This window comes from Nannobrachium achirus, assembly GCF_963921795.1.
Source record: "Nannobrachium achirus genome assembly, chromosome: 17".
NCBI lineage: Eukaryota > Metazoa > Chordata > Actinopteri > Myctophiformes > Myctophidae > Nannobrachium > Nannobrachium achirus.
The window spans coordinates 48,504,569-48,520,838 of record NC_137824.1 but is presented as its reverse complement, the minus strand read 5'-3'; the positions used below and the strand labels follow the sequence as shown (position 1 = coordinate 48,520,838).

Below are 16,270 nucleotides of genomic sequence, written 5' to 3'. Positions count from 1 at the left end.
GTATCTCATACAAAATAAGCAAAAATAGCCGATCTACAAGCTCAAAACGCATCGCGCCGCAACGCGTTTTGAGCTTGTAGATCTGCTATTTTTTGCTTCTTTTGAATTGGAATCCTGAATTATTTTTTGTTATTTTTTTACACGCACACACTGGAATTGGAATCCTGAAATGTAACATTTTGATTTAATTTAAAATGCGTTTAGTTATACTTATGTTAACTTTATGAACTTAAATACAAATACGCTGCACATAAAAAGAATAAGGCTAACATTTATACTAGTCATTAAGCTACTAATGTAGACAATGTTTGCATGTTTGGAATTAACAGCTGAAATCAATAATGCACCAGTATTCCGGTATCAACCTGCGGGGGCCGCATGTGGCCCCCGGGGCCTTGTCACAATGTGGTACAGATCGGCAATCTTTCAACAGGCAAAGTATAAATTAGGGTTTGAGTGGTTACCTCTCTTCCGGAGGAGAGAGGTAAAGGCATATTGACCTCACAGACCCCGCATTCAGTAACAAGGCTTTCAGGTGTCCTTGAGCAATGCTGCCTTTCAGCACCATGGACAGCGTGGGTTTTATGAGCGGTCGGAAATTCACAGGCGAAACGCTGGGTCCGTCCTCTGAGCCCAGCTGTCCTTTACGTCCTTTGACAGCGCAGGGCACTTTCACTGTGTCTGCACTGTGTGTAGTGACTGCTGATAAGCAAGCCGTTTGAGCACGCTGAATTTAAAACGGCTTCGTTGATGGGAAGCGACGGGAGTTTGAAAATCCTTTCCAGGTTGAATTTATTGCGACCGTCAGGCCCCACTTACTATCAAAACCTCCACAAACTGTGAGTCAGTCAGTCAGTCAGTCAGTCAGTCAGTCCGTCAGTCTGTCTGTCACATCTCACACGTCACACTATTGCCCTGCTCATATCTCCGCAACCGTTGCCCCGATCCATGCCAAATTTTGCACACACACTCCTTGCCTGCCAAACTACAACCTCCAAGGACCCCCGGAGCTCCAGGGACCCCCAGGTCCCTGGGGGACCCCCAGATGTAAAAAATGACCAAATGTGCAAAAATGACCAAATGACCACCCCAACGGGGCTGCTCACGGGGAATTCCCGGGGACCACCGACTCCTGGTGCTCCAGAACGGATGCCAAAGTGGTGGCGCCCCCAGTGGAGGACCCCCTCCACTGCAGCTCACATAAAATGCCGTAACTCGGGCTAGGAGTGTCCAGGAGAGCCGGGGCCGGTACCTATTCGTCCGCCAAGGCAACGCGGAGACCCCATCCCTCATTTCTCACATGGCCCTCTTCTAGCGCCACCATGAGGCCGATTCTTGCAAAACACATTTTTGGACACTGCTCCTACAGATTTTGCCCTAAAATCACACAAATCGGTACACACTATGTCTACACTCATGTCATCAACATGGATCTGTCCCATATAGCGCCACCATCAGGCCGATTTTTTCAAACACATTTTTGGACACTGCTCCTACAGATTTTGCCCTAAAATCACGCAAATCGGTACACAGTATGTCTACACTCATCTCATCAATATGGATGTCCCATATAGCGCCACCATCAGGCCGATTTTTTGAACCACATTTTTGGACACTGCTCCTACACATTTTGCCCTAAAATCACGCTGCGACCTGACGGTTGCTTATCTCCCGATTAGGGAGTCTTACTGGTTGTATTGGTCAAATACTAACTCTGTATTCAGTAGGGTAAAATGCCCCAAACTGCTAAACATAATCATACCTTCATAATCATACATTTCTGTGTACTATATGAGATTCACAAAGTACTGCTTGAGCATGTGTTGCTGCTGGGACCGGCCAACAAAAAGGACACACAACAACTGACGCGAGATTGCTGCAATAAGTACTGGAGCATAAGGGACACACAATGAAGTATATACTGTACATTCAGACAATAGGCGCTATGCTGTAGACCAGTGGTTCTCAAAGTCGAAGCATACCCCCCACACACACAACTACTGTACACTACAGCATCCCCATCACACACACACAACCAGGGGTGTCACACCAAATTCTGGGCCCTGGGTACTTTAACTATATTGAAAAATAGCAGATTTACAAGCTCACAGCACGGCACAGAGTGCCACGCTGCGAGCTTGTAGTTCTGCTATTTTTGAAAAATTGAGAACATTTGTGCAAGTCTTTGAATGTTTCAAATCCTTCTAAGCTTTTTTGAAAAACCTATGTTTCTATGTCAGTGGTGCTCAAACCTTTTCATGTGAAGGACCCCCAAAATTATATGTATTTGGCCACAGACCCCCATCTCAAAATATTTCGTTCCAGGGACCCCCAGAAGCAAAATTTGAGTTGGAAAAAGTTAGCTTAAAAAATACATATATTCAAAGAGTAGCACACATTTTCACAACGTTTAAAAAAAATAGCAGATCTACAAGCTTGCAGCACGGCACTCGGTGCCGCGCTGTGAGCTTGTATATCTGCAATTTTTCAATATCTAAAGTATGAAATAATTCCAGCCCCCTCCACCTTGGGCCCTAGTAACTCAGTCCTACTTTTCCCCCCCTTGTGACGCCTCTGCACATAACCCTATACACGATGCAGAATCTCATCAGCTGATGGAGCGGTGAGGACTGGAGTGGGGAGGGCTCACTGATGAACAGCTTGTCAGGGAGATCCATATTACATCTTCGGGTTCCTCCTTCTCGTCACCTCCAGCACACAGAATATATATACAGCCCATCCCTCTGTTTCTACAGCAGACAGCAGAGCTGACTGCTCATCCTAATTCAATCAGTCCGAGCTGTTTATCATGGAACCCCTGCACTCCCGCTCCGGGACAAGAGGGGAGAGATTCACGTACGTACGCGTGTCCGGGTTTTCGCAAACTGTGTGTTTTGCTGTGGAAACACAGGGTGTTCATTTAAATGCGAAAAGTGTAAAAACTGAGTTCCGCAATGGGAACATGTTTTATCTGTGCTTTGGCAGCATGCAAAATTGCTAAAGTTTTCTGACTCTCATGGGTCCATTTTTACACTTTCCGAGCTCCTCGCCTGAATGTGGATGTGGCTGAGAGAGTGCAGTGAAAAGCATTCCTGACAGATACCTAGGTGGAGCTTTCTTCTTTGCTGTTCGTTCTTGCTCAGAGGGAGGGAGGGAGCGAGAGAGAGCGAGAAAGAGAGAGAGAGAGAGAGGGAGGGAGAGAGAGAGAGAAAGAGAGAGGGAGGGAGGGAGAGAGGGAGGGAGTGAGAAAGAGTGTATGACTTTTTGTCTGTCTGACATGTCAGCAAATGAGAACTTTTATAGCAAACCCTAAACAACAAATACATAATAGAAGACAGCACTATTACAATGGGTTAACACATTCCCTTCCACATGGCTGAAGGACACATCTCTCTCTGTAACACGCGTGCACACGCGTGCACGCACACACGCACACACACACACACACACACGCACGCCATAAATATGTGTCATTCTCCTGTACTTCATTGTGTGGCCTGCCAACTCTCACACCTACTGTAGCATTCTTGATGCCAACTTGTTTTTTCCATTAGCACTGAAAGGAAGCTGTGACAAGGACACGCAGAGAGTGAATGACAAGATGTGATTTCTGCCTTGAAATTTCAATGGAGAGGCAAAGGCCCTCGGAAGAAAGAGAGAGCGAAAGAAAGAAAGAGAGAGCGAAAGAAAGAAAGAGAGAGCGAAAGAAAGAAAGAGAGCGAAAGAAAGAAAGAAAGAAAGAAAGAAAGAAAGAAAGCATTTTGAGGAGATTGCAAGGATTAAGCAGTTATGCATACTAAAACTCGCTCCAAAGCAATAACAAGGACTGTCTGCTCCTATTAGGACAAGTCTCAGATCACAGCAAGTGTGTGGAGTGTGGATAAACTGCCCTGTTTATTTTTTCTTGTTCTTGTCTGTTTCTGCAACTCATTCATTTGTATTCACTATGAGGTCCTGCTGTTGTGCAGAGACCAGTACACCATTTCTTGTCAGATACACTTTAACACCAGTGGTGCGCAGACAAGTGTGCCCAGGCACTGGTTCAGGAGTGCCTTGGGATTTTGTGACAACCACACATTATTATTATACAGAGCCCCGGATCGGACATCAGGTAGAAAAAAAAAAAATGCTTATTTCGTGCGGACGAATTAGTATTTCGTGCGGACGAATTAGTATTTCGTGCGGACGAATTAGTATTTCGTGCGGACAAATTAGTATTTCGTGCGGACTAATTAGTATTTCGTGAGGACTAATTAGTATTTCGTGCGGACGAATAGATGTACTAATTCGTCCGCACAAAATACTAATTCGTCCGCACTAAATACTAATTCGTCCGCACGAAATACTAATTCGTCCGTACAAAATACTAATTCGTCCCCACGAAATAAGCATTTTTTTTTTCTAACTGATGTCCGATCCGGGGCTCCGTATTATTGCAATATACACAACCATACAAAAATTTGTGAATTATATATATTTTTTCTACATCAGTACTTTGTGCACACTCATCTCCCAATACAGAGGCAAATTCTACACACTAAAATGAATGTGTTATCAATGTGTCATGTGACATACAGCCTCCTGCCCACTTTAAAGGTTGTCCATGTTACAGAGTTTTACAGAGGTGACAAATTTGAGTTTGATATTTAGTGGCAGCAGAAAACCATGCCCACTGCTATGCCCTATTGACAATGACTGCCTTCCACATTTAGGTGGACACTTTTCTTGTCGATTTTGTGTGCTATTCAAACTTGAGTATTGCACATATTGGTACATACTGTAAGATCATACAAAAACGTACTGTGTGTATAATGTAGACAGAGCGATAATGAGTACTTACTGTAGAATATACAGTACAGACCCTACAAACAAACTGTCACCTCAGGTTGTAACACATTTTCTCTGGCCCAACATGGTCACATGATACTGTAGTTCAGAGCCATGTCCATTTCTCCCTGCTTTGAAGCTGAAGAGCAAAGTTGCTACAAAACAACAAAGACATGGGCATGCAGCTAAAATATATTCCACTGCAGCAGATCGAGACTTGAAAATTCGTGCAGGTTCCACAGAGCTCGCAATTAGGCATTTCTTTTCCGGTGGACATAGCTCACTTTTTTTGTTCCTTAGTTGCTAAATTAGGTCGTTAGAGTGCGGCGCTCATTTTTCTATTTCTGTTAATTTCGGTGAGGGCCGCTGGCAGCCCGTAATGGGCATGTTGTGCCAGCTAAAGTTTCCTGGGGCCTCAGCTTGGGCCAAGAGACCGTTCCAAGCAAATAATTCTAATTGCCAACAAATGATTCAACGTGAAAGAAGGACTTAGTGATACATGTCAATATCAAAGGAGGGCCTTGAAGGTAAAAATGGCTGACGAAAAGCAGAGAGGGGAGAAAGAGGGTAATAGAGTGCAAGGGATGGAGAGGGGTGGGTGGGTCCGTGGGGCAAACAAAAGAGGAACAACAACAGAGGAGGGTGCAGGAGGGGAGACAAGAAGATAAAAGGTAAAGAGGACAAGCATGCCTGCTCTCTTGATGTGTGTGCTTGCTGTGCTCTGGCAGTGTGCAGAACAGTGAGCAAGTGCCTCAAAGATCATCTAGACTAGTATTTCTCTCTCTCCTCTCTTTCTCTCTCTCTCTCGCTCTCTCTCTCTCTCTCTCTCTCTCTCTCTCTCTCTCTCTTTATAACTATCTATAATTTAGCGAAGGTTTAGCGAATGTCTGTCTGACCATCTGCATGCAGACATCACTGATACTACACAGTTTTGCCGCCATGGTAACCGTCTGTCTGCATGCCGACATCACGTCATACTCTGACATCATAGTACTGACCTCACAGACTGGCCTGGACACGGAACACCATGTATGGGCATAAAAATCTGCCCAACAGACACTCCAACATGGAACACCATATATGGGCATAAAGATCTGCCCAATGTGCACTCCAACTTTAGTTCTAAGACTCCTACATTCAATCCCTCAGATAACTTGTTTATCTGTGCCATGTTGGTCAAATAATATGAACGGTCTGTGTTATGGTATAGTGCCTGAAGGATGGGGAGATACAATAGAATAGATTGTACATTGTTCTACTTAATAACCATTATGTAATGGTGAGGAGACGAGTTGCAGCTTACAAAATAAGATGCGATGAGAAGAGAACAACTATGTTGTTGCATTGTTACCACAGCAACCAACACAGGGAGGTTGACGATTCCTGAATACACAAATCCGACCGGATCACTTGCACATAACAGCGTGGACACAGTCAGTCCTAGAGATCACATTTGAGACACAAATCGGATTTGCCCTGCAGTCTGAACAAAGCCTTTACTCCAGTCAGCACTCAAGCCTGATCTAAGTACAGAACGTGGGCTGATCAATACCTCAGTCGGTGTGTGGCACACACCAATGAAAGGAGTCGGGCAGCAGAGAGGAGGGGTGAGACAGGTGAGAGTGGAATGGGATTTGGAGAGGTGAAGCTTTGATTTGTCAGAGGATCGTGTTGTGTGTCTGATATATTAAGCCACTCTTACCTGCTGGCGTAATGCTCAATCCTGCTGTGTGTGTCTGCGTGCGGCAACTTGGGAGAGGAGCACGGCCTGCCAAAGGATGATACACACACAGCAAGTCAACATTAAATACAGTGCCCAAACACTGACAGTAGTCTCTGTGTGCAGAGTGGTGTACTTCAGTAATAACTTTGTCCTGATGTGTTCATGTTGACAATGTCTATTCTACAGTACAACGATTGTATTTTCTTGGCAGACTTGGGGTGTCGATTGTATTATTCTACCAAAACAATCATTGAAAGCATCGTCAATTGTGGGATTTCAAGGGGACAAAATACTCTTATTGATATTTGACACAAACCACAATTGAAAAATGCTTCAGCACAGAGCCTTCTTCAAGTGTTAAGAAAACAAAACTCTGCTCACTGGTTTTTGCTTTTAGCACTCCACTGAAAACTCCCCTGTTGAAGCACAACCTCCCTTTCCAAGCCAATCGCCCTGAGGTCTCAACTATAGTGGCTGGTGCATAGAGCCATGAAGGTGACGGGTAGGACGGATCATCCATCCCTACAGACTACAGCCCCCAAAACTTTTTTTTTCTCAAAATATAGTCAGTCATTTTCACTTCCCCGTGGCTTCTACTGTAGTCCCTTGTCGCTGCTGTAGACGAGCACATGTCTGTCTCCTCCAATGTACAAGTCGCTAGCTGCTTCTTTTCACTTAAATTGACAGTAAGGGGTTTCACCAGGAGGACATAACACATTTGAATGCACTATCATGCCCAATTCAGCTCCCCACTGAACAGGCACCCTGCCCAGGGGTGTCGCACCAAATTCTGGGCCCTGGGTACAAGGATTCACTGCGGTTCAACACATTTAGACTGGGGACGCATTAGTACGCATTATTTTGTGCTTTGCCTTTAACTATTGGAAATAGCAGATATACAAGCTTAGAGTGCGGCACTCCAACTTGTAGATCTGCTATTTTTGAAAAATCTTGATTTTCTTTGTCAGTGGTGCTCAAGGACCCCCAAAATGATATGTATTTGGCCACAGACCCCCATCTCAAAATATTTAGTTCCAGGGACCCCCCAGAAGCAAAATTTGAGTTACAAATGGCACTCTGTGCCTGTGAGCTTGTACATGTATATCTGCTATTTTTCAATAGCTAAAGTATATAAAATAATTAAGGCCCCTCCACCTTGGGCCGTAGTAACTCAGTCCCACTTTCCCCCCCTTGTGACGCCCCTGAGGGCCAACTGTGTTAGCTGAAGCACCCATCCAAGCCGGATGCACCGGGGGAAGGTGCCCTCCTCCCATGCGTTGTAGAATCACAATTTGCTCAGTTTCCTTCAGGACAAACGGGACAGGATTCGTGACAGGTCATAATTCATGGCTGTACTGAATGTTTTGGGATGTTATGTCTGGTCACTCTTGTCCGGTCAGCACTTTTCTTTATTTTTTTATTGTCTCCGCTTTAGCAGCCAGTATAGAAACTGTCTGAGCTGCGAGAAACAACACTATTTATCTAATCTAACTAACATTATTATTTACATACACTGTACTATAATCTTAGACAGTTCACTGTCGTTAGGTGAATATGAGAGAAAACCAAGTAGGTACTGTATAGCATAGATCAGTCGTTCCCAAACATTTGGTCGGGACCCATCTGTGGGTCACGGACCAATTTTTAAGGGTCACGATTCGAGCAAAAATCCAATTTTATTTCCCAACAAAAAAAAAGTTCATCTCGCCCTCTACTCAACTCTCAGCAAGGGATCCATACACCGCATTCTGCGGTTGGTGCAGAATGCCAGACTATATGAGATCAGAGCACATAACCCTGGCACTAGCTGCACTGGCTGCCAGTAACCTTTAGAATTGAACCTTAAAGATTTTGTTGTTAAATTTTAAAGCTCTTAACGGCCTGCCTGGTACCTCAATATCCAGCTGAGCTGCTGAAGCCCATGTGCCTGTCCATAGCACTAAGGTCCTCTGATTCACTTATGCTAGTTGTTCCTAAGTCTAGGCTGGTGACCAAGGGTGACTCTTAAATCTAAAGCAAAAACCCATTTTTATTTTCTTTAAAAAGCCTTTTTAACACCCCTAATGGCAGAACTGATGCATCTATTCTCACTGATACTGTTATTGTGTGTTGCTGTCTTGTAATCCTATTGTTATAAATTGTTTCAATGATTTATGATTTAGTGTTTTTGATTTTAAGTTGTTAAGCACTTTGTAACTTTGTTTAAAAAAGGTGCTATAGAGATTATTATTATTATTACTAGATGGGAGGCTGTGTGTGTGTGTGTGTGTGTGTGTGTGTGTGTGCGTGGCTGCGTGCATGCGTGCGTGCGTGCGTGCGTGCGTGCGTGCGTGCGTGCGTGCGCAAATTACTGCATTTGACTCACGTCTCGGCGCCGTCGGCCTCTAGCACGGACTGAACGGGCAGGTATCCTCGCTGGGGGTGCTTACTGAAGTACTGCTTCGACCTGAACTTGTTCTTCAGGGTCTTGGCAAAGTCCCTCATCTTCTCTCCTGAGGTGGTCTACCGTAGGATTGTGTGTGTGTGGGGGGGGGGGGGGGGGAGGGCAGTTGGAAAAGCAAGGAGATAAAGTGCACCACTTAAGGAATCTTTCAAGTGTTGCAGTCAAACCAGCCCCCCAACCCCCCATTGCCTGCCCCGGAGGCTAATCCACCAGACCACACTGCCTCTGTTTCCGCTTGACATCACCCCAACAGCTTTTTCCCCTTCACCTGCTTCTAAAGTCTATGCTTTTCATCTCTGTGTCACATCTCTCTCTCTCTCCTCTCTCTCTCTCTCTCTCTCCCCAAACACCTACACTCTGTCTAATATGCTCCATTTCACAGTTTTTATGTTCTACAATCTCTATATCCCTCCCTCTCGCGCCTGCACTCGCCCTCCCACTAGCTCGTACTCTTTTTCTAATTTCCATTTCTGTGTTTCTTCTGCCCCCCCCCCCCCCCACAACGCACACACATGCAAATGCAAACTCACACGCACACACGTGCGTGCACACAATCTCCCCCAACCTGTAGAAAGCTTCCGGAAAAAAAAGCTAGCTTGCCCCACTTAAACCAATAACTCAAAAATATTATCCAGTGAAAGAAAATTTCAATCATTGCCCAGATGGCCCTTTACTGTGATTGATTACAATTGAAAACTGGCACTGCCAATACAAACTTAAGAGTCTATAGAACTACATAAAGAGAGAGAGAGAGAGGGAGAGAGAGAGAGAGAGAGAGAGAGAGAGAGAGAGAGGGAGAGATGGAGAGAAAGAGAGGGAGAGAGAGAGCGAGAGAGAGAGAGAGAGATGGAGAGAGAGAAAGGGAGAGGGGGATACTTTGTCGGAGTCTGCAACTCCGTTACCGTGACCCTGTGCGCGTTGTGTTTTAAGACTTGGGCCTTATTGAGGTTTTACGCTCAGCATGAACTACAGATAGTGCTTTATGTGAGCACTCAGCGAGCCAAAACACGGCAGAAGTGCTGAGTGGTACTCGATCTCTGTGTACCGTTGAGCTGAACCAGGGCTGTGTAAGCATACTTAACACAATACACCCGATAGTGATCTCACTGTCGGGAGGGATAGGGGTGCTTAATCCATGCCTGGCACAAGGTACAGTATAGATAGACATGCCAGAGTTTCACCTGAATATATACTGTACTGTATATTGAATAATAATAAACATTGAATCCATGTGATTCTCAGGATCCGCATGGGAAGGGCGTAGCTCCAATGAGAACCTCAGACTTCATGTAACGTATCCATGATGTTCTACGATTCCAAATCCGAGCAAAGTTTCAGTCCAATCCGCGCCCCGGATATTCTTTTGCCGACTGCCAGTGTGCAAAAGAGATTTGGCACTGATTCGTCCAGCAGTTTGAGAGATTAGCGCTTCGGACCATAACTGGGTGCCTGAAGCCCACCCCTGTGTTCAACCTGCCAGTACTAGCAGGAATTGCCACGGCCAGCCTCCGACGAGAGGCTGCTACCCTCGCCCTAGCAAGGAAGGTCCGGAGACATGACTGGCATATCCTGCACAACACCACCACAACAGTGCTGATCTCTAAATAGACTCAAGTCCCGCCACCTGTACAACAAGGAGCTGCTCAGGTCCATCCCTGAGGACCTGTCTACAGAGGCATGCCTGGCGGCAGCCTGGAAGCAGGAGTGGGAGTCGGCCGGGCCCACACGCATCCACTGCTACATCCAGGACCCAGGAGGCGGCATTAAAGGAGAGGAACTGCCGCGCCGGCAATGGACCCTGCTGAACCGGCTGTGAACTGGGGTTGGATGCTTCAAAACATCCATGAGGAAGAGGGGCCCGGTGGATGGAGCAGCATGTGAGTGTGGGGAGCCGGAGCAGACCACTGACCACATACTCACCGTCTGTCCCCTATATAAACCACCCTCGGAGGCCAACCTCTACGATGTGGGACCTGAGACGAGGGCGTGGCTATAAGCTACTGAGCTGGACATCTGACAGGGTTCCCACAAATTTTTAACAAATGATTTCCAAAACCTCCAGGACTATATAACAATAATTCAGCTCAATAACAGGTTGCTTACTCCTATGTGCAATTCCCAAAGACAGGTGGTGTATGCCAGTGGTTCTCAACATTTTCAGGCCGTGACCTCCGAAATAATCATATTTTAACTGGGGACCCCGGCACCCTGACGAGCACTAAGAGTTGAGGAATTTTGTATAACACGGTTCTATTGTGAAAATAGCAGATCTACATGCTCACAACGCCTCGCGTTGTGAGGCGTTGTGAGCATGTAGATCGGCTATTTTCACAATTTCTGCCTCTAATATTTGACAATTTGGCCAATGTTTAATTTATCATTTCAGAGGTATTAACAAAATCAATAACCAAAGACAATGCATAGCTATTTTTTCCAGGACCTTCCAGTACCCTTGATAAATTCCAGAACTTTTCCAGTACTGGAAAAATATTTTTCTAATTTCAAAATATTTCCAGGAATGTCATGACCGTGGGAACCCTGATCTGATGAGGACACATGAAAGAAGAAGAAGACGGACACACGGAATCAAAGACCGACCCTCTTATAGACGGCTAGCCTCCTGCATAGCCACGGTGTAAAAACTGTCTTGGAGAGTCTACTCAGGAACTATGCAATACCCATTGTACCCGTCTGTCTCTCTCTGTCCCTATTGTACCCGTCTGTCTCTCTCTGTCCCTTATATGCCCATAACTACGTATCTCTATGCGATGCGGGAGTGCAAACAAGCCAAATCCAAATCGTGACTCCTGAATCGCTCCCCTCCACACCTTCCTGTCTAGCATGAGGGTCTTGAGCTCTGCAGAGTTGTGGTCTCCACCAGCCAAAAGGCATGGGGAGAGACTATATTTTCGCCTCCATCCATCCGTGCGCGTGTCTGTGTGTGTGTCCGTCCATCCAGTTTGTTACGAGCTAATCTCCGGCGCCGTTGGCCCGGTCGCTGCCAAACTGTGCACACACACTCCCTGGATGCCAATTCAGAACCTATGCCCCAATTTTTCACATGGGCCTGTTTTGAATAAAATGCCTGAATCATGAAGGCAATGTGTGATTTTGGTGAAATTGTTCATGCACATTCCCAATAGGCAGAGGAATAAATGCCACTTAAAACAAATCAAATCAGCCACATGGTGGCGCTATAATAGCTCGATTTGTGTTTTTACCTATAACTCTACTGATCAGTGTACAACTTTGTATGTGCACTCCCTAGAGGTGAAGGAAAAACCTTTGTCATGCATTTTTCCTATCTGCCTCTTATAGCGCCACCAGGAGGCCGACTTATGTAAACCACATTTTTTTCCTATTATGCCTTAAGATTTTATCCAAAAATCATGCAAATCAGTACACAGTATCTCTATAGTCATGTGATCAAAACGGATCTGTCCGATATTTCATATTCCATCCTAATTGGCTAACATTGGCTTCCAAAGTTTGCAAGATTGGTCCATTTTTAATAAAATGACTTAAATCATGAACGCAGCTTGTGATTACAGACAAATTCTGCACGCACATTCCCACTAGGTCGAGGAACAAATTACACTCTTTTCACCAGCAGGTCGACTTTTGCCAATCAAAATGACTCAAATCATGCATGCCAAAGAACACGTGGCACCCTTTTCACATAACTAATTAATACCTGACCTGGTGGAGACCTGTGCTCGGAAGAGCACTGCTTCTAGTTAGCTCTGTTGTCGCGCTGCAGAGTCAACATAGGTGGCACATCTTTTACTCTTCCTGGCTCTGCCTTTGGTTGGCTCCCACAGTGTCAGTCTGCTGACAGTTATATATATACATACTGTATATATACTGTATGCATGGGTGTCATGGTTTCACCTGCACACGACATGAACTCGCAGTGACAATAATGGACAGCTGTTGTGAAGTCTCTTTTGGCATCTGTGTTGAATGCTTAATGCATTGTTGTCACAGCTTGCATTTAACCTTGTTTTTATTTCACAGAACTTCACATCATACAGTGGGTGTGTGTGAGTGTGTGTGTGTGTGTGTGTGTGTGTGTGTGTGTGTGTGTGTGTGTGTGTGTGTGTGTGTGTGTGTGTGTGTGTGTGTGTGTGTGTGTGTGTGTTAGATAGATAGATAGATAGATAGATAGATAGATAGATAGATAGATAGATACGTTCTGAGTTTAAGTGCTTCCTAACAAAGGTTTAGTGGGGACACTTGCAGATGATGGTCTTACTGGGGTGTAGTACTCCATAATAGGATAATGTAAATGTCTTACTGGGGTGTAGTACTCCATAATAGGATAATGTAAATGTCTTACTGGGGTGTAGTACTCCATAATAGGATAATGTAAATGTCTTACTGGGGTGTAGTACTCCATAATAGGATAATGTAAATGTCTTACTGGGGTGTAGTACTCCATAATAGGATAATGTAAATGTCTTACTGGGGTGTAGTACTCCATAATAGGATAATGTAAATGTCTTACTGGGGTGTAGTACTCCATAATAGGATAATGTAAATGTCTTACTGGGGTGTAGTACTCCATAATGGGATAATGTAAATGTCTTACTGGGGTGTAGTACTCCATAATGGGATAATGTAAATGTCTTACTGGGGTGTAGTACTCCATAATGGGATAATGCAGCTTCTTTCCCTTGGTGGTGCGGCCGGTGAGGAAACAGGTCTGACAGATGTCCACGTTGAACTGCTTCAGGCTGCGATACCTGTCAACATCACATGACATAGCAATATAATGGCCTCGTTGAGTGTGTGCTTCTGTGTGTGTGTGTGTGTGTGTGTGTGTGTGTGTGTGTGTATGTATGTGTGTGTGTGTGTGTGTGTGTGTGTGTGTGTGTGTGTGTGTGTGTGTGTGTGTGTGTGTGTGTGTGTGTGTGTGTGTGTGTGTACAATGTACAAAATTAATAACTCTGACAGTCAAATTCACATAGAATGGATTACGCTTGCTGATTGCTGGTCAATTGCAAACTATCTGACCTGTCTTAAGCTAAGCTAGTGTTGAAGCTAGTCCTAGGAAAGGAATCAATATTGTCTAAATGATCTATTTATCAACAAATATTCATAGATTGTTTACAAAAAAGCTGCAAATGATACTGCAACGACCCCGTCTGTACTTCTCTCCAACCCATCTGCACTCCTGTTTGGGCAAAGCTGGTGTGTCGATACAGACCACCCGCAGCTGTTCTGGTTGTTTATGCATAATGTTGATTTGTCTCTCTATCGATTAGGACGGCCAAACATTAATATATTAATGCATTCAGCAGTTCGTTTCTGTCAGGTGTGTTTCTGTCCACAGCCAATGATAGCCGCACGGAGCTGGCTGTTAGTGATTAGTGTCCAGCTGCGTACAACCAACACAAAGCATGCACACGCATGCGCACACACACACACACACATACACACACAACTGTTATTGATTTATACATTTTAAGTTTTAAATGTGCAATATCTTCAATACTTTCACATGTACAGCTGCTAGTTCAAATCATATTATTTTATTTTATTATAATGGTTGCTTTGAGTGTGTTTGTGGAACTGGTGCAGAGGTCTTATGTAGGCCTAACCTCACCCAGTCTCTTACTCACTCACTCTCTCTCTCACACACACACACACACACACACACACACACACACACACACACACACACACACACACACACACACACACACACACACACACACACACACACACACACACACAGCTACCTGAAGCCCTTGATTGGACACTGCTTGCATACATAGCACTTGGCCTGGTGCTTGGCAGACTCTGCTGCGGCCACCCTCTGAAGGACGGGCAGCCACACCATGGACTGCGGCTCCAGGCTCATCCACTCCAGGAAGTGGGACACCTCGATGGCAGGCTTCCCGGGGGCCTGCGGAGAGAAGGTGGAGCAGCAGGGAAGGGAAGGGGGGACGGGGACGGAGACGGAGACTGTAAACAACCCAAATATAGAATGCAGATCTGGGCAAGTGCATAGAGTAATGAGAAGGGAAGGTGCGCTTCCCGCTCTTGGCTGCCAGCTGCACTGTGCACTGTAAAATTGCTGGGTGTTATTTTCATTCCGAGAGTGAAGACTCTCAGAGTTCAATTATGACTCTAGCATTTTGCAGTGTAGTCTTACAAGAGAGCCGTCTCTGGAAAGAAAACCCCACAGAAAAAATGACTTCTCCATGTCCTAGGAGGGTATTAAATCAGCGAGAACATCACTTAAATCCCTTTACATGCTTTATTCTTCTTTTTCCTTTAAGGTTTTCAAAGCAGTGGTACAAAGAGCAGCGGTCTTCGCTGTTGTTAGAGCATACCGTAAATTTGAAAGCAACCGCAAAAAGGGGCAAGGAGTTCCTGTGATGCCTGCCTGCATGTTCCACACGCTTGTTCTCGAGTTTGTTCGTGCGTGCGCTGCAATGCTTCCCGGAACAACCTGTTGGCAATGCCAGGATAAGACGGTATTCAGCCTGATAAAGGGACGACTCGCCAAGCGCAGGAAAATCCGTAATGTGCTAAATTCTCATTAAGTGCGCATCAGAGATGCATTAAAAGGTTGATTTCCCCAGGGCTTTCTCCGCCGTTCAAGCGCAGCAGAATAATGAATGTGTGTGAGTGCACACATGCTTGTGCGTGCGAGGCTGTGAGTGTGTACTGTATCAGGTGCATGTGCGGGGCTCATGGGGTCTTTGTGGTGCATAGCGCTGTACAGTAGGTTCACAGGGGATGAAGAGACCCCCATGTGCACTCTCTGGCTGAGTAGCCAGCTTCGACTTGTCATGCCTGGCACCTGGAGACAGAATTGGCTATTCTAAGCACGCCACCATGTTGCTAGTCAGCGTGCTGAGCAGATGGAGTCTTTTAACCGTGTTGGAAGCCTTGCCACCATCAAAAAAATGTTGTCTTCAAAAGGTATATGCTGAAATATGCATGACTTACGACACAATCAGCGTCAAAATATGTGCTCAATAAATAAGACTGACCTATGTGTGCCATTGCTTGCTGCTGAACTCTCCTACTGCCAGATTATTTATTTATTTATTGGGTCTGGTGCCATCAAAAAGCGGCTTACCTTTGCGACGTTATAGCAGATAGACAGACATTTTTTTTATTTATTTATTTTTATTGTGCAATAGTGCACTTTGGTCTGCCAGGCAGCAGAGGGCGGCGTCATGTGAGAATGAATGTGAATTTGCCTGTTATGTGTTGAAGAAGAAGAAGACCAGTCACTGGCCACAGAGCCTTACAGCCAG

The 16,270-nt window shown here is 45.2% G+C and overlaps 1 protein-coding gene across 1 annotated transcript in view; it reads right to left on the bottom strand.

The window, feature by feature from the left end:
* Positions 1 to 16,270, bottom strand: part of drp2 (dystrophin related protein 2) — a gene marked incomplete at both ends in the record, with an annotated part of 123,851 nt that overhangs the window by 32,743 nt on the left and 74,838 nt on the right. Inside the window, 4 exon segments of the mRNA XM_080746779.1 lie at positions 6,530 to 6,595; positions 8,916 to 9,052; positions 13,627 to 13,738; positions 14,738 to 14,904. Coding sequence (XP_080602905.1) covers positions 6,530 to 6,595; positions 8,916 to 9,052; positions 13,627 to 13,738; positions 14,738 to 14,904 — 482 coding nt within the window.